The sequence below is a fragment of the Cucurbita pepo genome, chromosome LG04 (assembly GCF_002806865.2).
Source record: "Cucurbita pepo subsp. pepo cultivar mu-cu-16 chromosome LG04, ASM280686v2, whole genome shotgun sequence".
Lineage (NCBI taxonomy): Eukaryota > Viridiplantae > Streptophyta > Magnoliopsida > Cucurbitales > Cucurbitaceae > Cucurbita > Cucurbita pepo.
The window spans coordinates 8,059,412-8,080,342 of record NC_036641.1 but is presented as its reverse complement, the minus strand read 5'-3'; the positions used below and the strand labels follow the sequence as shown (position 1 = coordinate 8,080,342).

Sequence of the window (20,931 nt, the reverse complement as noted above, 5' to 3'; positions counted from 1 at the left end):
GTTAAAAACAGAAAAAACTCGAACAGATTACTGTCGTCTACATCGTTCGATTAGAAGCAAAGATGAATGAAGACTTTTTTCTTTGTTCTTTGAAGAAATAGTATGTCAGATGATGAATGAAGACTTTTTTCTTTGTTCTTCGAAGAAATAGTATGTCAGATCATAGAATTGTCTAAAGTTCATAGAATGTATTTAGTAGAGGCTAGTCGAAATTCACTCTAGGATCCGTGGTGGCTATCAAATAGTACTATCTACACTTGAACTTCGAAAATAAATGATTACTTCACCCATTTTATTATTGTTAGAGATGTCCATAGGACAGAGAGGGGATGAAAAACTTTTTGTCCCGGTTATTATTCTGAAATTTTATATTCATTTTTAATAGGGTGGGAACCCTTAATTTTTTTTTAAAGATAACTTTTCATTTTTCAATATAATATTTATTACAAAATTGTAAATTATCTTAATAAATCAAATAATATTTTATAATAAATAATATATATAAAAATAAATAAAGCAGGAAAAAGGACAGAACCAAATAGATTTAAACAAATTTTTTTTTATTGTATTTTGAATAATCATGATCGCCATTCCCAACCAAAAAAACATCCTCAATGATTCCATCAATATCTATGTACAAAAATCTCAACCAAAAAGAAATCTAAACTGCACTAAAAAACTAAGCTTCAAACTCTATCCTCTTCATCTGAAGCTCCTCTCTTCTTCCCTCTAATCGGAACCCCAAATAGCTTCACCTCTTCTGATTCCCCCGCCGCCTCAGCCACCGCTACTTGCGGCGGCGGAGCCTCCAACTCCACCAACTTCGCCACCCATTTCCCGTTTCTCTGATCAAATGGCTTCACGTGGTTTTGGATGAAGTATATGATGTCCGAGTAGAGATTCTTCATCTGGGTCAGCTCCGATAGCAGCATGAAGTTCCTTCGTCGTAGACGCCGGTTGTCTTGCGTCAGGGCCGCCAGCACGTCGGAATCGGAGGAGGAAGTGGCGGTGAAGAGCTCGCCGTGTAGATGGAAGAATTGGAGATTGTTAGTATTATTATTATTATTATTGTAATTATGAGATTTTCTTCTGTGAATCTGTGAGAGTAATTGTTTCTCTCCTTTTTTGAAGTTTTCGTTCCCAAATTCCCATCTTTCTGCTACTACTTTCTTGAATCCCTGTCAATCACAATCAAATTATTCACTAACTCAAGCATAGCGTAACCAATTAACATTAACGAATCGTGGGTTTGAATTCTACTTTGAAAAAAACGTCAATCGAATGGTTTTTGGCTTCATTCGTTCTAAGGATTGAAAAAAACGTCAAACAATATATAACAACACTATACCAAGCATAACTCAACTGTTTAGACATTGATATTTGCTCTCGAGCGTTAGTAACTTTGAATCTCATAACGAATCTCTATAGCTAGTTAGATGGCGATTAAATGCTCTGGTCTCTCGTAGGTTTAAATCCGATAAAAAATAAGCTAATATGAGCATAGTTCATAATAGTTAGACACTGACGTTTCATTCATGGACCTGATGTTTAAATTCTATCTAGATTGACAACATCTCACGCATCCCTTTTAAGTTAAAGAATCCCATTAAGAGGAAGTCGACCCATACCCAAATGGTTAATTATACACGAGAACTATTCATTCCCATAAACCATCTCGAGCCACAGGTTCAAACTCTCTAAGAGACAAGAGAACAAGAACGAGAACAAGAACGAGAACAAGAACAAGATAATGAGAAAGATACGTACATAAGTGTTGAGTTGACGAACAAAGCTAGAGAAATTGTTGTGTTTGAAGTAGTTGGGAAGAACATGAGTAGCAAACTCAGGAGGGCTCCAAACAACAAAGGTGGAATGAGATTGGCCCCAAGAAACAACATGATCAGTGCGAGGATCATCCACCAAATCATAGGTTTTGGTCAAAAATGGCGCTGGATTTGGCTTATCACCTTCAATCATCTGCTCCATATTTGCAGCTGTTCTTCCTCAGTTCTTCCTTCTTTATATGCATCCACTCAAACCCACTTTCTTCCTTTTCTCTCTCTCATTATTATAATTGGCTTTGCTTTAACAAACAACAACATATGACTATGTCATTAATTTGTGAAGCTCTGTTTTTCTTCTCTCTCTTAGCACATGATCTTCCACATCTAAAATATTTGAGTGTCTTTTTATTTGTCCTTAGCCCACGGATCATCTCATTTCCCTTCCTATTGCCCTTGTTTGCATAAGAAACAAAGATCAATGGCATGCTTGTTGGTCTTCGATGCGGGTCGATCGATGATTTTGATAATGAATCGGTCGATGCCAAATGAGTACTAATTAGTTTTACGGCTGAGGAAGATCGAGCATGGTGGATAACAAGAGGTGATTTTAAAAGTACAAGAGAATCCCACGTGAACGAACTTTAGTTCGATCCAAAAGGGTCGATCACAAAATTCAACGCTGGCCAAAGAAACTATGGTTGAGCTGAGGTCAAGAGGATTCAAAAACTAAGTTTTTGTAACCGCCAAAATCCATTGTTAGCAGATATTGTCCACTTTGGCCCGTTACATATCATCGTCAGCATCACGGTTTTCAGTTTTCAAAATGCGTCTTTCAGAGTTACTCTTCTTTGGACTTTCCCTTGAGGGGATTGTGAGATATCTCATAGTTTTCTACTTCCATCACCAAATTCACGTCACACACTTTCTCAAACTAATATCATATCGATTCGACTTCCTATCACAAACTCTCTCGATATTCACGTTATCTCCTATCGTATTAACATTTTCGAAACGTTAGAAATGTAAAGCAATTCATAAACGAACGAACATGAAAGAGAGGGTCCCAAAAATTCTAATGTCCTTTGTTTTGTTTGACTAGGGAAGGAAGAGGTAGGAACATTCCTAAGCTTTGTACATCTCAAAGCATGCCCGTGACATATTGATATACAACAAAAAAGAGTAATAATATTAATAATAAGTGAGAAGTGAAGAATGATATTGTATATGCTTCTTTTTTCCTACTTCTTCTGTCAAAAACTGGCTAATCAGGACACTGAATCACTGTCTTCAAAAGAATATTGTGTTTTTTTTTATCCCTTTTGAGACCCTTTCTCTGGTTTCTAGGACAAATCCAGCCATCTCATTCGCTCCTATTACTTGCCCCCACCCCCTCAAATGGGACGTTTCTTAAGTTTTCTCGTAGGTAGGGTTGAATATGTAACAACTAAAGTCCACCGCTAGTAGATATTGTTCTTTTTGGACTTTTCTTTTTAGACTTTTACTCAAGGTATTTAACATGTCTCTACTCTTGGAGAGGTTTCCACACCCTTATAAAAAATGTTTCGTTTCCCTCTCCAACCGATGTATGATCTTACAATCCACCTCCCTTTAGAGTCCAGCGTCTTCTCTGGCACTCGTTCCTCTCTCCAATCGATGTGGGTTCTCACAATCTACCCTCCTTTAGGGCCCATCGTCTTCACTAACACTTGTTCCTCTCTCAATCGATGTGGGTTCTCACAATCCACCTCCCTTTAGGGCCCAACGTTCTCTCTGACACTTGTTCCTCTCTCCAATCGACGTGAGTTCTCACAATCCACCTCCCTTAAGGGTCCAGTGTCCTCTCTCTCCAATCGATATGGGTTTTTACAATCCACCTCCCTTTAGGGCCCAACGTCATCTCTGACACTCGTTCATCTCTCCAATTAACGTGGGATCTCACAATCCACCTCCCTTCAGGGTCCAGCGAGGACACTGACACTTGTTCCTCTTTTCAATCCATGTGGGTTCTCACAATCCACCCTCCTTTGGGGCCCATCATCCTCACTAACCCTCGTTATTCTCTTCAATCAACGTGGGATCTCACAATCCACCCCCTTCAAGGCCCAGCATCCTCACTAGTACTCATTCCTCCCTCGAATTGATGTGGAATCTTACAAAATAGTTACAAAACTCAAAACTACAAGGACTAATTTGTTATAAATCTAGAAGGGTCGAGACTAAACGGTTATATATACTACAGTTTAAGAACTAAATCGAGAACCGAGGAACGTGTAGGAGAAAGAAAAGAAAGAGAAATAGGGTTAGAAGATGATTGTTTGTTAGGGAATGGAATTGAATAATGAAGAAGATTCTATTCCAAAAGAATAAGTGTTGAATTTGGTCAGAGGTTGTGAATGAATGGTTGTGGATCCATTGTGTATTATAATCACATGCCCTTTCTCCATCTCCATGTGATTCTGACCCACAAAACCCTTTCTTTTCTTTAAACACATACACATCCAAACCTTTGTCTTATATGCTTCTACTCTTTTGGATTCACTGCTACTCCAACGTCATCGCTTAAACTAATCGCTATTACGCTCTCGATTTGAAAACCGATCATGCAAGGATTCTCACATGTGTGCACGCTTCTTAAAAAATACAGACGACCCTCTATTTGATACGAAAAGTCTGAATTGATTCGTTTATGAAAGTTACAGAGTTTTATACATTGACTGATATGATTATAAGTATGATCGTGTGTGAATTGATTAAAATGATAGTTACCATTTTAAATGTAACACCTTAAGCCTATCGCTATTAGATATTGTCCGCTGTGGTTCGTTATGTATCGATGTCAGCCTCACGAGAGGTTTCACGTCCTTCATTCCCCTCTTCAGCAGATGTGGGATCTCACAATCCACCCCCTTTGGGAGCCCAGCGTCCTCACTTGCACATCACCTAGTGACTAGCTTTGATACCATTTGTAATGCCTCAAGCTCACCGCTAGCAGATAGTCTACTTTGCCCTGTTACATATTGTCATCAGCCTCACGGTTTTAAAACGAGTCTGTTGGAGAGAGGTTTCCACACCCTTATAAGGAATACTTTATTCCCCTCTCCAACCAACGTGGGATCTCATAATCCACCTCCCTTGGGAGCCTAGCATCCTCGCTGACACACCGCTTGGTGACTGGCTCTGATACTATTTGTAATACCCCAAGCACACCGCTAGCAAATATTGTCCGCTTTGTCCTGTTACATATCGCCATCAGCCTCATGGTTTTAAAACGATTCTGATAGAGAGAGAGGTCTCCACACCCTTACAAGGAATGTTTCATTCCCCTCTCCAACTCACGTGGGATCTCACATTAAAACTTCGAGATATCAATATAAATCTTCTCACCAACGTCGAACTAAAAGAACAGTTAAGTAAACATACGTAAAGCATTAATATAGGTATAAGAGCGACAAGAATACTCGTAAAAGATCCACGAGACGAAGAAAAGGAAGCAAGGAAAGTAGTACTTTTAAAGGTAATAATGAAGTATATATATTTGATGTAGATGGTTGATATATAGTGATAGAGAGAGAGAAGGGTGTGAAAAGCAAAAAAGGAGGAAAAGTGGGGCAAAATGATGAAGGCTTCACATGGAAAGGATCTAAGGGATACAAAAGAAATGGAAGTTTATTGGAACATCATAACTTCATTTCTAAAATTCTTGGTACAGAATAAAAGAGAGTAGAAAATGAGGGGCCTTTCTGCAATTTTCTCTCTCCTTGGATCCTTTTCTAAATCATTGTTTCTCATGGAAAGAGAGAGAAAATGAGGGCCTTTCTGCAATTTTCATTCATTCAGGAGGGCCTAATTTTCCAATAATAATAATAATAATAAATTATTTGATGAATACAAAAACAAAATGGGTCAATATCTGCCACACCCATTATATAAATTCCACTCATTGCTATGTCCTTACAATAAAACACTCAAACACATAATCTCTCCAATTTCATCATTTTATTTGCCACTTCAATCATGAATGGGCTTTTAGGATGAATTTCATTGGGACTTAGTCTTGATTCATTCATGTATCAACCTTTTACTAGGTAACGTGATTATGTGGTAGAGGATATAAAACCTACACTTAGTTATGGGTCACTCTTTAAGATCAATCTGATACGCGATAAATACATAAACTCTTGGCTGAGGGCAACATTAAATAGATGATCAGGAGTTACCAGGCCGTGGGTGTTCGAAAATCTCCATCGTCCAAGTATCGAGGAGGGCAACGCACGACCGAACGTGTTTAATCAACGGCGGGTATACATCAGCAGGAAGAAGGAGTCAATGGCAAGTCAATGGCGGCCTTTGAAGGTGGAGGCAGCGAGGTTAATGGAGCGTACAAGAGAGAAAGAGGGGACTCGCCGGCACTGAAACACCGTTGTGGTTCACATCATGGCTTGCTGTTGATCAAGGACGCTTGCCTTCGTTGCTGCTGCAAACAAATAAGAAGGTCATATGGTGTAAGGGTAAGGCATGTTAATGTGTTATCAATGTTGTTGTTTTACATTATTTATCGGACCTTATTTTTTAAGAATAAAGTCAAAGACTTCAGTATACGTTGTTCGTTCTAAAATCACTTTTCAAAAGTGAGGTCCAAAGACATGAATATAATGATGACTCAAGGGTCACACGCTCATCTTGAAAGAGTGCGATTGTGACACAGTTAAGAAGAAGGTTGTACATTCTTTGATTCGTGCTCATGTGTCTATTGAGTTGCTACTAAATGTAATGTTCGAACCCTTAGAAATATGATTGCCCTATGTTCTTTATATATTCACCATTTCTATAATTATACGAAACATTTCATCGATAAGATGCAAGGACACGAAAAAATGGGAATACCCTATAATCGTGGAGCAAACCGAGAGCATAATCTTAAACTATGAAGCACATAAACATGGAACTGATTGGCTAGGGGTTTCATATCGATCAATCCGTGAACGTTTCCGAAGTGGAAACTCATGCAAACACAAATACTCCTCAGTCCTCATCTCTCCCCAATAACAATACTTGACAACTTCAACTCTAGATGTGAAGATGGGATAACTCTAACATTACAAAACCACATACTGAAACAAACCAAATGAAGAATAAAAGAAACACAGCAAGCATACAACTTGTCATCAAACACTAATGGCACACACATATATGTATAGAACATCATCATACACTATAGGTTACTCACAGCAAACCGAAGTTACTCGTTTTCGCTTTCGGGCTCCTCTTCTTCATCTTCGTAATACTCATCAGCTGTGGCGTCCTGGTACTGTTGATACTCGGAAACGAGATCATTCATGTTGCTTTCTGCCTCCGTGAACTCCATTTCGTCCATTCCTTCTCCAGTGTACCAGTGCAAGAAAGCCTTCCTTCTGAACATGGCAGTGAACTGCTCGCTCACACGTCTGAACATTTCCTGAATGGAGGTTGAGTTTCCAATGAAGGTTGATGCCATGGAGAGTCCTTTAGGAGCAATGTCACAGACGCTTGATTTAACATTGTTTGGAATCCATTCCACGAAATATGAGGAATTTTTGTTCTGAACATTGATCATCTGTTCATCAACTTCTTTAGTACTCATCTTGCCCCTGAACATGGCAGAGGCAGTGAGGTATCGGCCATGGCGTGGGTCTGCAGCGCACATCATGTTCTTAGAATCCCACATTTGCTGTGTCAACTCCGGGACGGTTAGCGCTCTATATAGCTGCGACCCACGTGAGGTAAGAGGAGCGAATCCCACCATAAAGAAGTGTAGACGAGGAAAAGGAATGAGATTCACAGCAAGTTTTCTGAGGTCAGAGTTAAGCTGACCAGGAAATCTGAGACAGCATGTCACTCCACTCATTGTAGCAGAAATTAAATGGTTGAGATCTCCAACTGTTTCCAGAGTAAACAAGTTAAAAAACAAAACAAATTAAAGTGATACAGTACAAGTTTCAAGTTATCACTATCTATAGGCGCATCTATATGCATCTTACAACTCATTTAACATGTGTCATGTGCAAATCTCTATTTTTGAAAGAGAATAAACAGAGTGGATTCGGGTTAAATAATTGGACAATGACAGGAAAAGTTATCTAACAATTGCAATCATATCTTAATTTCAGAGATCAGGAAATTTTCACAGGAGTCTTGATTAAGTTGAATTTAATGCTAATTGGTATGTCTGATCGTGAATTTTTATAACTAAGTTACCCATATTGATTAGAACTGCTTGAAATACTGAATCAAATTCTTCCACCATTTTGATTTCCTCGTTTTCAAGCAATGATGCGTGTTATACTTACAGCTAGGAGTAGTTAACTTGAGAGTCCTGAAGCAAATATCATATAATGCTTCATTGTCCAGCACCATGCACTCATCCGCATTCTCAACAAGCTGGTGAACGGAAAGGGTGGCATTGTACGGCTCTACAACAGTATCTGACACTTTTGGTGAAGGGAAGACGGAGAAAGTAAGTAACATCCTGTCCGGATATTCTTCTCTGATTTTGGAAATCAGCAGAGTCCCCATTCCAGAACCAGTGCCTCCACCAAGTGAATGGCACACTTGGAAACCTGTAACAACACAAAAACGAATAAGAAATAGAAATGCCAAGCAAACAAACTGAGATGAAAACACTTGAAGAATCAGAAATCCCATGATCGGAATCTGTAAATTTCCACTTGATGAATCAGAAATCCCATGATTGGAAGAAAAAATAACTTTTTCTATAGTATGAATGATGCAACCTATTACTTCTAGATAAAGTTGCGACAGAAACAAACTGTTGAGGATTATTGGGAAAAGATACATCTTCGTTGGTACGAGGCCTTTTGGAGAAACCAAAAGCAAAGTCATGAGAGTTTATGCTCAAAGTGGACAATATCATACCATTGTGAAGATCGGTGATTTCTAATACAAACAACATGAGAATTGTTGAGGTATCGGTTCGTAGTGATCTCTCATTAATAAAGAAGAAAATGTTTTGGGATCTTATGTGTAAGGAAAACAAGAAAAATCGTCGTCTTGGGTACAAAATTAATTAAGTAGTTGATGAAAGTGGAGCTCTTTGACATGTGCGTGGCATTTCCTACAACAAGCAAGAACATGAAGAAGATGCGCTAAGGAGGGATCAACACTTTGGCACACGCCCAAGTGCACTTTTTCAAAAAAAACAACAGTAAAAGCAAAAGAGAATTAGCAAAAGAAGACGTGAACATACTTTTTGGCACTTTGGAAGTCGTTTCGACCATAGTATTTGAAAGAGTTTAATACTATATTGTATAACTCAAACAAAGATGCAAGGCACGTGGGGTGTGAAAAAGGCATTTCGATATTGGATCCATTGTTTAACACTCTCAATCATGTCAAAAGATCTCATCCCACATGAACATCCGAAAATAAAAATGAAGGGCTCATTAGCAAAACAACTAATTATAAATCTAAAAGCTTCAACTTAACACTTGGTAGATCCAAGCAATACCATCTAATCAAGCGCATGATCTGAGACAGAGACTATACCTTGAAGACAATCACAGTTCTCGGCTTCTTTTCTGACAACATCAAGCACAGAATCAATGAGTTCTGCTCCTTCTGTGTAATGCCCCTTGGCCCAGTTATTACCAGCACCAGATTGCCCAAAGACGAAATTGTCCGGCCTGAAGATTTGTCCATAAGGACCCGTTCTCACACTGTCCATGGTACCAGGCTCGAGATCCATGAGCACAGCACGAGGAACATAACGTCCACAAGAAGCCTCATTGTAGTACACATTCACACGTTCAAGTTGCAAATCGGAGGTTCCAGTGTATCGGCCAGTAGGATCTATGCCATGTTCATCACACAACACTTCCCAAAACTTGGATCCGATCTGGTTACCACACTGACCTCCTTGAACGTGAAGGATCTCCCTCATCTTCTCACTACGATCAACAACACTCCGAAGTTAATCACATAGTTCGATTGACATCAAAATTAGAAAAACACATACACAAAAGTACTAAAAAACCTAAAATCAGCAAGATCAGATCATTAACACACCGAAACTCAACTCCTCTGCATTGAATGCATTAACTTCAAAATCATCATAGACATTGGATCGGAAGCTTTCCAAACAAGGTAATAATAATTCATATAATGCAGTGAAACTCAAGCAAATCATACAACACAAATCACAGAATCATGACACTTCGGTACCAGAATACGACCACAGAGCTAAGCAGAGTTCAAATAAACCCGATCACTCGCAGTTTCAAGAAGAAAAAACAGCGATATGAAAATTTCCGCAACTTCCACAGCGAAAGAATCAAATGCAGTAATCAGATCTGAGAAAATTGGATCTTACCAGCAAGATTCCGGTGATACAGGGGGAAATGGGGTGGAGTGAGTGGTACGTCAGCTACTGGGAGCAGCGAAGAAGAGAGTGAATTGAGGAGTGAGAGAGAAGTGGCTTATATAAGAATTTATGGAAGTTGGAGCGGGTAAGGATTTTGCATCAAACGGTGGAAGGTCAAATCTTGGCCACAATTTCTTGAATTTTTTTTTTCTTTTTGAGGGAAAATTCATTGTGAATATATACAATTTTTTAAAATTTAAGAATAAAATTGAAACTTTTTAAAATTATTAGATAAACACGACTCTCTGTAAGCTGATGCGAGACTTTCATCCAACATCCAACACTTCCCCTCGAACAAAGTATACTCTCCACAATGGAATGATATATAAGCCGATGTGTGACTTTCATCCAACATCCAACACCTCCCCTTAATCGACTCTCCACAATGGTATGATATAGCCCTCCTTAATCGACTCTCCACAATGGTATGATATAGCCTCGACTCCTTTTTCTTTTGGAGTTCTTTGTTCGACATTTGAGAATTCTATTGACATGACTAAGTTTAGGGCATAACTCTGATACCATGTTAGATGAACACGACTCTCCACAATGGTATGATATTGTGGAGTCTCTATTGACATAACTAAGTTTAGAGCATGACTTTGATACTATGTTAGATGAATACGACTCTCCACAATGGTATGATATCGTGGAGTCCTTTATTCGACATTTGAGGATTCTATTGACATGACTAAGTTTGGAGCATGACTCTGATACCATGTTAGATGAACACGACTCTCCACAATGATATGATATTGTCCACTTTGAATATAACCTCTCGTGGATTTGCTTTGGGCTTCCCCAAAAAGCTTCAAACCAATGGAGAAAATATTCTTTAATTATAAACTATGATCATTCCATAAATTAGTCGATGTGAGACTTTCATCCAACATCCAACAAAAATATATAAATATAATTAAAATTTACGTTAGGAAAAATAATTTTTATATTTATCGACACTTTATCAATATTTTTGATATTTTTCTTGACTTCAATATTTAAATTTTAGAGTCGTTTAGTTAAATTGTTTTTAAATTTCTGTCCAAGAACCTTTTATTATATTTTAAATAGGATGTTTTAAATTTTTATTAAAAAAAATGAGGTTTATATTCGTTTGATGAAATTAATACATTAACTAATGAATTAATTGTAATATATATAATTTAATTAATGTAATAAAAATATAATTTAATTGATTATAAGATGTGTATATGACTTGTCTCGTCCGGTTAAGAAATCGATTATATATTCTTTTTTTCATTTTAATCTCATATGTTAACGCTCGATCAAATCAATTTGACAAATTAAGATTTATTAACAGTAATTAAGATATTTATTAACATCGATTTGACTAAAATCACTCGTACATATAAGTTTATAATATTTAATCAGAATAAGGCGACCCGCTCGTTAAAACTTTTGAGTTGGTCGAATATTCTTAATTTTTGTAAGAATCTTAAAAGAAAAATAAGATTGTGAACCTTATTTTCGATTGGTCGAGTTGACCCAACAGTAAAAATTGCAATCCGAACGGATCTATTTTCGAATTTTTAAAAACTCATCCGGACCTAAATTCTAAATCTAAATTTGGATTATTATTTTAAATTGTTTGGATCGTCGAGTCATAGGAACACTCCTGAAATGACACATATGACCTTATAAGTAAATGATAATAATAATTATAATATTTGAAATAATTGTAAATAATATTAAAAATAAAAATCCGGGGAATATGAATAAGGATAGACGTGGGGCATTGGTACGGAAGCGAGTGGCGCGAGTAGTAAAACTCTGCCACGAGTTAAAGCCCATCATAGCTCATACGCACTGACCCGACGACCGACCCAAGCGCAGCACTCAGTAGCAGCCTTTTATCAAGTCAAGGCCGGAGCCAATTCTCCTCCTCCTCCTCCTCCTCCTCCGCCTGCTCCTCCTCCTAGGGTTCCACTGGTTCCAATCCAATCTTATTTACCCGTTCTCTCACAAGCTTCTCCTGCTGATCGTCGTTTCTCATGGAGGTAACTTTCTTCCCCTAAATCTCTTCTCTCTTCCTTCTTTTTGCGTTTCATGTCTCTATCTATCTTTAATTCTCTCTTTGATGAATATTATTGTGCCTACTTTTCTTCCTTTTTTCCGGATTCCGTTTTTCTTGGCTGTTGTTCACCGGATGGATTTATTCTGTTACTGGATTCTTTTACTTTTTTTTAATCTTGTTTTCATTGAGTATCGGAACTGGAGAGGAATGGCTTTGTTATCCTTTTCAAATGTACTTTCCTCTTGAATTTTCATTCTGGCTTTCTCTATATGTAGTTTTTGCGATCTTTTATTACTGTTCTCTTCGAACTAGCTGCTTGTTGCTTTTCGCTCTGGAAATTGTGGTTTTGAATTCTTTGATTCTTTATGGATGTTTGGGTAGGCTGTTTGTGCGTGGTTTAATTCACTTCAAATTTGTGTCGTGTCGCTAATTTATAATTGTTAGCACTTGTTTATCATTTCCTTGTTTAGTTGCTGCTTATATATCACGCAATAGATCATGTGTTTCTTGTATATTTTTAAGTTTTTCTTGGTGGTGATGATTTTTTTTTTTTTAAATTCGTGTAGTCTCCAACGATGGACGAAACTAAGAATTCTGAAGCGCATTTGACATCAGCTGCAGCTTTTGTCGAAGGTGGAATCCAGGATGCTTGTGATGACGCTTGCAGTATATGTCTTGAAAACTTCTGTGACAATGATCCTTCAACGGTAGTACTTATAGTGTGATTTGATTTTTAACTGGAAGTCAGATGGTCTGTTCTACTTAGTCAGTTGCTATATTTTGTTCAGATGACCAGTTGCAAACATGAGTTTCATCTGCAGTGCGTTCTTGAATGGTAATTTCTTTTTTTTTTTTTTTTTCAATATCTGTTTGAGATATCAGATCTGCTCGTGATCATCTTGTTTTACTATTGATTTGATTACGAAGACAGTGGATGTTTGGAAGACTACCAGATACCTGCCTCTAACTGTGGCTTCTTTTTGTATTTATACAGTTTCGTCAATTAAGTTCATTTGATGCACCAATTTGTAACAACCAGGGGTTCTTGGGCATTTCCCTTCTTTTATAATTTTCACCAGCCAATGAAAAGTATCTTATTTCCTTTTTCCTCCAAAAAGAAAGAAAAAATTATAGGGAAGTTCTAATACTTTGAAAGGGTTAGTAGATCATCATATAAGTAGAATCTTACGTATTTGAATTGTGAGACGGTTGATTTCTCAGTGCTAGAAATGAATCCAAATTTGAAAGACCATGCTAGGTACCTCGGGGGTGTAAGACTTAATAAAGTATCTGGGTCTGTTGCTATGACAGTTCTTCTATTGACTAGTGTCCAGACTACCAATCTATGATGTACTGGTGGGGATGGAAGTGTGTATGAGCTGTAAGCTGGTAAGCAATATGACTTACTACCTTCATTGTTAGTATCACATGTATTTAACATCTAGGTGATAGCTTATAGTGGTAAAGATGGTGGGAATTGGATGTTCTTCGTATTTCGAGGTATGATGTGCCTGAGTTTTCTAATATCATCTCCAGAATGTTGAGACGAGAGAAAAAGGTCAGCAGACCTCTTGCCATGTGGACATTTTCCTTGGATGGTTGAAGAAAATGGTGAGGATGAAAGCTAACTTCAAGAGTTGGATTTTGTTTTGAAGATTCTTGGATTTAACCAAGTGATCGTGGTTTTAACCCATGCCCAGCATTGCCTGCTTGGAATATTAAAAATTTGACACAGTAAACACTGGGTGGCTAGAGGATTTTGGGTAGAAATGATGTATTCATGTGAGGATTAAACTATACATGAATACTTATTTTTATTGCTTTTTCATTCTCTTAATAGTATTATACGTTGATAAAAAACTAAAAAAATAAAAAAATAAAAGAAAAGAAAAGAATTTTATAAAATATAATTGCAAATTGCAAAAAATATGATTTTCAAAAGCAACCAACAGATATGGACTTCAAGGCAAGACAGCCTTCCTGATGATCATTCCTGTAAAATCCCAACCTCTGATTCTTTGAAGCTTATCTTGACATTCCATCTTATCTTCTGAAACCAACACTTCTTTTGATGTGATCATATTTGGAAATTAAGTGCAAAATATCTTAGCAGACCTGTATAGCAAATATTTATATGCCTTTCAATGTCAAGTTGTGAGTTTTTCAAATATTTTTTGCAGATGCCTAAATTTTTTTATTTGAATGCTCGTCTATTTCTTTGATGTGCGTTTGCACTTATTCTGCATAGGAGTTTGTTGCGTATCACTTTTTACAAGCAATTGATCTCTAATGTATGTGATTTCAACATATTGAATCTCAAAGGAGAGATTATCTTCTGACAAAGAAAAGAAAGAGAGTTTTTGTGGGTAGTATCCATTGCAAGATCGTTTCCTGGACTTGAATATGAGCCGTAGTTGTTTGCTACCCTATTCTGTAAGCTCTATCATTGGAAAAGGCTAAGGATCACTGGATTCTCATAACCATTTTTTGACGTTTCTTTTTGGAAAAAAATTCTCTGATTTCAACCATGGGTACTCAATCTTATGGAACTGTTCGCAACCTCAAGTCTTCTAACAAGGAAGACCTACTTTGGTGTCCTTGGCCTAAAATAGAGAAGACCTACTTTGGAAGTGTGATAATATGTGTCTTTTATAACCAAATATCTATTAACTGATTTACGGGAGGCTTCTATTTTGGGTGGTACTTTATGCTTCTTCCTCTGACGGTTTTTCTTTAAAAAAGTTGGTGCTTTCTTTGGCAGTTTTCTCATGAAGGAATTATTACTTAGTACAAGATCCAGAAGAGGCACCCCTGTATTGTTCTTTTTTTAAATCTGGTCTTGGTCATATATTGAAGTGAAACAAAATAGATTGGTTTGGGCTTTGATTGAGTGAACCAATCATCATTAAACAAAAAATCATTTAAACATAGTTCCATTCAGAATACCGTGCTGTCTAATTACTTAGATTATTAACTAACAATAAGTTGGCTTGGATAGTCCATTATCTGCTTCTTAGGCTGCTTCTGTTGTGATTCTGATCCTATGAATCATATATTTTGTTACTTTTAGATTGAGGGGTTTGTGTTGTTTATAATATGTTTATATATTTCTTTCATTTTTTGCCATGATGCTTTATGGTGGTAGGGCTCAGTTGGGAGTGGTTTTCTTTCAGTTCTACTGTATGATAGTTTTTTTAGGGAAGGTTCAAATTTCAAATTTCTTAGACTAGAGTTCAGGCGGTTATTGTTTTAAGTAGAAATGTAAAACATATTATTATTAGTTTTAAGAAGGTTGGAAATTATATAAAGCTTCACAGTGAATAAAAAATGGGAAGAACATTTTGAATTGAAAAGCCATAGACCAGAAACGTGATATTAATCTGCAAAGAAATTGAAATCCCGTCTTCATCAAGCAAATTATTCTGAAATTTCTCAAGTACCTCTCTTTAGCCAGTTACTCCACAACATGATCAATACTCCCAGCTCTGCCGAAGTTGTGCATTATTTTCTGCATTAAAATGAAGTTTGAGGTTATGACTGGAATTTAAATTTGATTGGTTCAAGCATGTTTATTTTGTCCCATCTTTTAATAGGTGTCAGAGAAGCTCCCAATGCCCCATGTGTTGGCAACCTGTTAGTCTGAAGGATCCAACCAGGTTTATACTGATTCCATTTTTGTATCATCACTTTTTCATTTAAATTTGAAAGCAGATGAAGGTTGTTTATGTGAGGTTGTTCTGCAGTCAGGAGTTGCTCGAAGCAGTAGAACAAGAGAGAAGTTTTAGACTTAATCCAGTTAGAAACTCAACAATATTTCGACATCCCACTTTTGGTGACTTTGAGTTACAGCATGTATGTATCCAATATGATACTTACCCTAAAGTCATTAAATCATGGACACCAAAATCTAAGTTGGGGAACATTTTTTCTCAATGCAGCTGCCAGCTGGTGCTGATGAGGCTGACCTTGAAGAGCGTATACTCCAACACCTAGCTGCTGCAGCTGCCATGGGACAAGCTCGCCATAGTGCCAGAAGGGAAGGCCACAGACATCGGTCAGGAATTCATGGCCGTCCCCAATTGTTGGTGTTTTCTTCCCCTCCTAATTCTTCATCGACCTCTCAACTTCCTCGTGACAATCGGGAAGGTGAAGCAGCCTCAAGAATCATGGTAGCTACTGTATCACCACCTCAACCTGCTGGAGAAGAGTCTCCACAACTCAATGCTCCAGCATCTCCCGTGCAAACTGATCAGTCTTCTCCATCAGCACCTCAATACAGTCCACGTTCTGCCAGCCAACTTGGATCTCCTTCGAGCGATAGGTATTCATTATTCATTGGATTTATAGAGGTGGTGCTAATTTAATTGAAATGTGTCTTCGCATGCAGCTACATGGAATTTATCGATCATGTATTAATATTATTGTCCCACACCGTTCTTAGGAGATCCACCAGTCAACCAGTGCGAAGTAGTCAAGATAGAGCCGGACCATCATCAGAATTGCAATCACTCTCGGATTCACTGAAGTCTCGATTTAATGCAATGTCAATGAGGTTTGTAATATATGTCTTAATGGCTTTTATTTTTCCTAGTGTAATTTCTGATTACTTTGTTCTTTCATGACTTTAGCACCTCCATTATTCTTTTCTTTTCAGATACAAAGATTCAATCGCAAAGAGCACAAGAGGCTGGAAGGAGAAATTGTTCTCTCGCAATACTTCAATGTCAGATATTGGCTCTGAGGTTAGAAGAGAGGTTAATGTTGGGATAGCAACGGTATCGCGCATGATGGAACGTCTTGAAACAAGAGATGCTAGAAAAAGTAGCAGTCCTGAGTCCAGTAATGTAGGGGATAACAACCCGGTTTCGGAATCAAATGATAGACGGACACCAAAGAATGGAGGAAACAATCCTTTGAGCGTCTCAAATAAAAAAGGTTCATGCCCTGCAGAATCCAGTTCAAGTTGAACATTCTCAGAATTGGCTTCACTCAAAGGCCATCTTATAAGAGGTGAATACTGCAATTGATTGTTTCCTTCTTCCATACTACAAGAAATAGCCTGTAGTAGACTGATGTTTTAAAAAAAAAATATGGAAAAAAAAAAAAAAAAAAAAAAAAAAGCNAAAATGACTGAGCTTTAGTTTATTTTATAATTTGTTAGAGTCAATTTAAATATTAGTCCGTGTATCATTTATAACTAGTAAATAGCTTATTTACTTGTAAATTGACGCCGTCATAGTTGGAAGAATTTAAGACGCCTCTACTAGAAGCTTTTATATCTATAAGGAATGTTTCCTTCTCTTTTCCAATTGACGTGGGATCTCACATGTCATTAGGTTTAATATAGGGGTCTCATGCTATTTGTTGAATTTATAATGTGCGCTTATGGTAGAATACTGAAAGGTAAATAGAAAGAAACTATTGTAGACGTGTTTTGGAGTATTTCTCGTATATTTCCTTCTAGAAGGAAGAGTTCCTCTAGTTCTATAACTTAGGCCTCTAGTTCTATAACTTTTTTGATAATGCTCTTTTCTTCCATATCATTAAAGAGAAGATTCTTCTGGAGTGCTTAATTTTCCACTAATTAGTTAGTGGGTTGAATCATTCATTAGATGGCTGATTGATGACATTCTATTTTGTCAATTTCTCTTCATGCACAACCCACTCATTAGGTGGCTGATTGATGACATTCTATTTTGTCAATTTCTCTTCATGCAAGTAATTTTGATTATCTTGGTTGATTGAGCTTTATCTACGGCTATGCTCGAGTTGATATCCTTTGTTCTTCTTGACTTTATCATGATAACGTCGATAGTTTTACTATTACAGGACATTCGACTATTTAATGTCGTGTTTTATTTTAGGCTATAGAGGCAATAAGGCATGGGTTTGAAGTGTATCAATATATTGTTATAAACTTATGTCCAACACTTGACAATTGTGTTTATTTCACCATTGCCTCTTACTTTACCGTTCTTCGATGCCCACGACAAAAACTTATCATCATTGTTTCTATGTTTTTTATTGACAGAATGACTCGATGGAATTTTTTAGAATATAACCAAGGAGATTTGGCTTCCTCAACTACAATTGTGACCCCCTCTTTTAACCTAGTCATACAAAGGGTGAAAGTAGTCGAGCAATTCGAAATCGAATTGCTCGATTTTTAACACTAAATGTAAGCCCCACATAGTAATGACAGTTATGAGAATCGGCCCCTCACATAGAAACGACATTTGTGAGCAACGACTTGTAAATTTGAGCAAACTAATATTTGGGTTGAACTTATCAAGGATGGCACATATTCTATTTCATGACCAATATCACTTTCGATTTGTTTAGTGTTATTGAAATGAAGTAGCATATGCAGTTTACTCTTTTCTTTTAGTCGACACTCACAAGCAGTTATTACTTCCATTTGTTTGTCACATTACGTCAAAACAATCAATATTTATTCAATGAATATGTCAAATCACCATATAGCGACGACGTTTTTGAGAGTCAGCCCCTCACATAACAATGACATTTGTGAGAAACGACTTGTAAATTTGAGCAAACTAACATTCGGGTTGAACTTATCAAGGACAGGACGTAGTCAATTTCATGACCAATATCACTTTCGATTTGTTTGTCATTATTGAGATGAAGTAATTTATGCAGTTTCCTCTTTGTCAACACATTATTTTTCTTTTGTGGACCATATAACTCCAGTTATTACTTTCATTTGTTTGTCACGTTACGCCAAAACAAACAACATTTACTCAACGAACATGTCAAATCATCGTTAGATTACTAAATTAACTGTGTTACCGTACAAACTTTAAACAATGACAATTCAAATTTAGCTAAATTTTAGCGCTTAAAATATATATTTAACTTTTCGATAATTGATTGCTCAATTGGAACAAGACAAAACCCAAATTTGATCAATACTTCAATGATTGATAAAAACCAAAACAAAAAGCATTCATTTAATTAGGCATAAAAGTTGCAAAACTTATTATCATATCTTTGATACTTTCAATGGGTCAAATATGCCCTCACATTAATGACCATCTACTTCTTTGTTTAAGGGCATTTTGGTAATTTCCTACTGGTTGGTAGAGTCAACTACCAATGAGATTCAAGAGAGGAGAGCCACCGACAAAAATCGACCAACCAAATTTTCACACGTTGCCAATTAGCAATTAAATATTTTTTAAGAAAAATCTTAATAAATATTAAAATTATTATTTCACCAAACTTTAATATTAATATAATATTCTCTCAAATGCTTTATTTAAAGTTTGACAAGCTAATTTAATTTCTAATGTATTTGGAATATATTTTTATTTTTTTCTAAATAAAATTAATTTATAAAAAATTATTTAGTACTTTTAGATTATCAGAATTATTTTTAAAAAGATGTTAATAAATAAAAATATATTTTGCAAGTTGAATTAATTAAAAGATTTTTTAAAAATATTTTTTATTAATAAATTTAATCAAATAGATTTATTATTTAAAGCATTTTAAAAATGTTTTCAAAAAAGTGTTAAATTAGAATAATTTTTTAAAACTAAAAACAAAAATCAAATATATTAATCTCTTAAAATTAAAGGTAAAAAATTGAATTTATTTTATTTTATTTGTTTTAAGTCAAATTCTTAGGTAAGGAGAGATTGAATTTTGCACGTTAAATTAATTAAATATACGAACTTCAATCAAATTATAAATAAATAATTTCGTTTAATTTATTCTGTTTGATTACTTTATATTATATGTCTACGTGATATTAGAACAATCAAAACTACAATTTATAATTCAAATAGCTTCGTAAAATAAAATTAACATATAAAAATCAGATGGGATAATGTTTGTTTCGAGAGCTCAAAGTTGGAATGAACACGCTAGGTTTTTGAGTTACGGTAAATGTGTATATTTAAAAGAGTAAGGTCGGATGAGGAGATGAAACCGAACATGACAAATTGTCATACGTAAAAGATCGAGGTAGGACAAGTACATTACATCGAACACCGTGCATGTGTATTCTAAAGAAAGAATAGTAAAAGTTATAGCCGATGAAAACTTGCTCTGCTTAGAATGCAAGCAAGGTCGCTTGTGTACTTTTTACGGTGGTAAGAAAGGAGGCATTGGAAAGACTAGACGTTACTAAAATCAAGAGGCATTTGAGAAGTGACGGGTAGTTTCTAGTCAAGTTCTATCATGCTGATCCAGGGTGTTCAAAAAATTCGATGACCCGAAGACTCAATCAACAACCTAACATGTTCCGTTTGTGTTGAATTATAAACTTATTTGGGTTGAAAAATTTTACGACTCGAATAATTGGGTTGAATCTAAAAAATGCACCAACACGACCGAACCCAGCTCACGAACACCCATATACTGATCACTACATAAATAAAAGAGAAGCGAAATATACGAGAGCACCGCTCGAAGTGGGATTAGATGTCAACAAGCTCTCTATAAAGTTTAACTCTTCTAATAATGTAACGTACCTAACAAGATGATGCTGCGTGTCCTTAAGCATTAAGAATATTAATTTCAACTTAGATTTGGTACAACTCATGCATCAACCTTTACTTGACCTTTGCATTAGCGATCAATTCTTCTAGACGACTTCTCTCACTGTTATTTAGTTTACTCGGTTCCTTTATTTTTATTAATTATTCCGATCCGATAGCTTTTGCATAGAG

The 20,931-nt window shown here is 36.3% G+C and overlaps 3 protein-coding genes across 7 annotated transcripts; 1 reads left to right on the top strand and 2 right to left on the bottom strand.

Annotated features, from left to right (window-relative positions):
* Positions 1-593: 593 nt before the first annotated feature.
* On the bottom strand, positions 594-2,021 carry LOC111793850 (heat stress transcription factor B-4b-like). The gene is made up of 2 exons (XM_023675912.1): positions 1,768-2,021; positions 594-1,178 (listed from the first exon to the last, which is right to left on the bottom strand). The coding sequence occupies exons 1-2, from the start codon at positions 1,984-1,986 to the stop codon at positions 687-689; spliced, it is 711 nt and encodes a 236-aa protein (XP_023531680.1). The 5' UTR covers positions 1,987-2,021; the 3' UTR covers positions 594-686.
* Positions 2,022-6,718: 4,697 nt separating this feature from the next.
* Positions 6,719-10,293, bottom strand: LOC111793764 (tubulin beta-6 chain-like). Of its 2 annotated transcripts, none has more exons than XM_023675798.1 (4): positions 10,150-10,293; positions 9,327-9,727; positions 8,111-8,380; positions 6,719-7,700 (listed from the first exon to the last, which is right to left on the bottom strand). In XM_023675798.1, the coding sequence occupies exons 2-4, from the start codon at positions 9,718-9,720 to the stop codon at positions 7,024-7,026; spliced, it is 1,341 nt and encodes a 446-aa protein (XP_023531566.1). In that variant the 5' UTR covers positions 9,721-9,727; positions 10,150-10,293; the 3' UTR covers positions 6,719-7,023. The 2 variants fall into 2 exon arrangements, with proteins under 2 accessions (XP_023531566.1, XP_023531567.1); XM_023675799.1 differs by lacking the exon at positions 10,150-10,293 and adding an exon at positions 9,846-10,099.
* Positions 10,294-12,007: 1,714 nt separating this feature from the next.
* LOC111793448 (E3 ubiquitin-protein ligase RHF2A-like) lies at positions 12,008-18,546 on the top strand. 4 transcript variants are annotated; one of them, XM_023675329.1, is made up of 9 exons: positions 12,476-12,612; positions 12,802-12,942; positions 13,024-13,070; positions 15,829-15,891; positions 15,979-16,087; positions 16,174-16,556; positions 16,623-16,787; positions 16,890-17,245; positions 18,267-18,546. In XM_023675329.1, the coding sequence occupies exons 1-8, from the start codon at positions 12,601-12,603 to the stop codon at positions 17,200-17,202; spliced, it is 1,233 nt and encodes a 410-aa protein (XP_023531097.1). In that variant the 5' UTR covers positions 12,476-12,600; the 3' UTR covers positions 17,203-17,245; positions 18,267-18,546. The 4 variants fall into 4 exon arrangements, with proteins under 4 accessions (XP_023531098.1, XP_023531097.1, XP_023531096.1 ...); XM_023675330.1 differs by lacking the exons at positions 12,476-12,612; positions 18,267-18,546 and adding an exon at positions 12,008-12,218 and having other exon boundaries at positions 16,890-17,325; XM_023675328.1 differs by lacking the exon at positions 18,267-18,546 and having other exon boundaries at positions 12,477-12,612; positions 16,890-17,325.
* Positions 18,547-20,931: the final 2,385 nt, after the last annotated feature.

Bases quoted from the DNA above. Each gene is read 5' to 3' on its own strand.
- LOC111793764 (XM_023675798.1), bottom strand. From the start codon at position 9,720: ATGAGGGAGATCCTTCACGTTCAAGGAGGTCAGTGTGGTAACCAGATC. The intron at 8,381-9,326 runs GTATAGTCTCTG...GTGTTGTTACAG, and splicing joins GAACTGTGATTGTCTTCAAG to GTTTCCAAGTGTGCCATTCA. The intron at 7,701-8,110 runs GTAAGTATAACA...CTCTGGAAACAG, and splicing joins CAAGTTAACTACTCCTAGCT to TTGGAGATCTCAACCATTTA.
- LOC111793448 (XM_023675329.1), top strand. The intron at 13,071-15,828 runs GTAATTTCTTTT...ATCTTTTAATAG, and splicing joins CTGCAGTGCGTTCTTGAATG to GTGTCAGAGAAGCTCCCAAT. The intron at 16,788-16,889 runs GTTTGTAATATA...TTTTCTTTTCAG, and splicing joins TTTAATGCAATGTCAATGAG to ATACAAAGATTCAATCGCAA.
- LOC111793850 (XM_023675912.1), bottom strand. From the start codon at position 1,986: ATGGAGCAGATGATTGAAGGTGATAAGCCAAATCCAGCGCCATTTTTG. The intron at 1,179-1,767 runs GTACGTATCTTT...TGTGATTGACAG, and splicing joins TTCGTCAACTCAACACTTAT to GGATTCAAGAAAGTAGTAGC.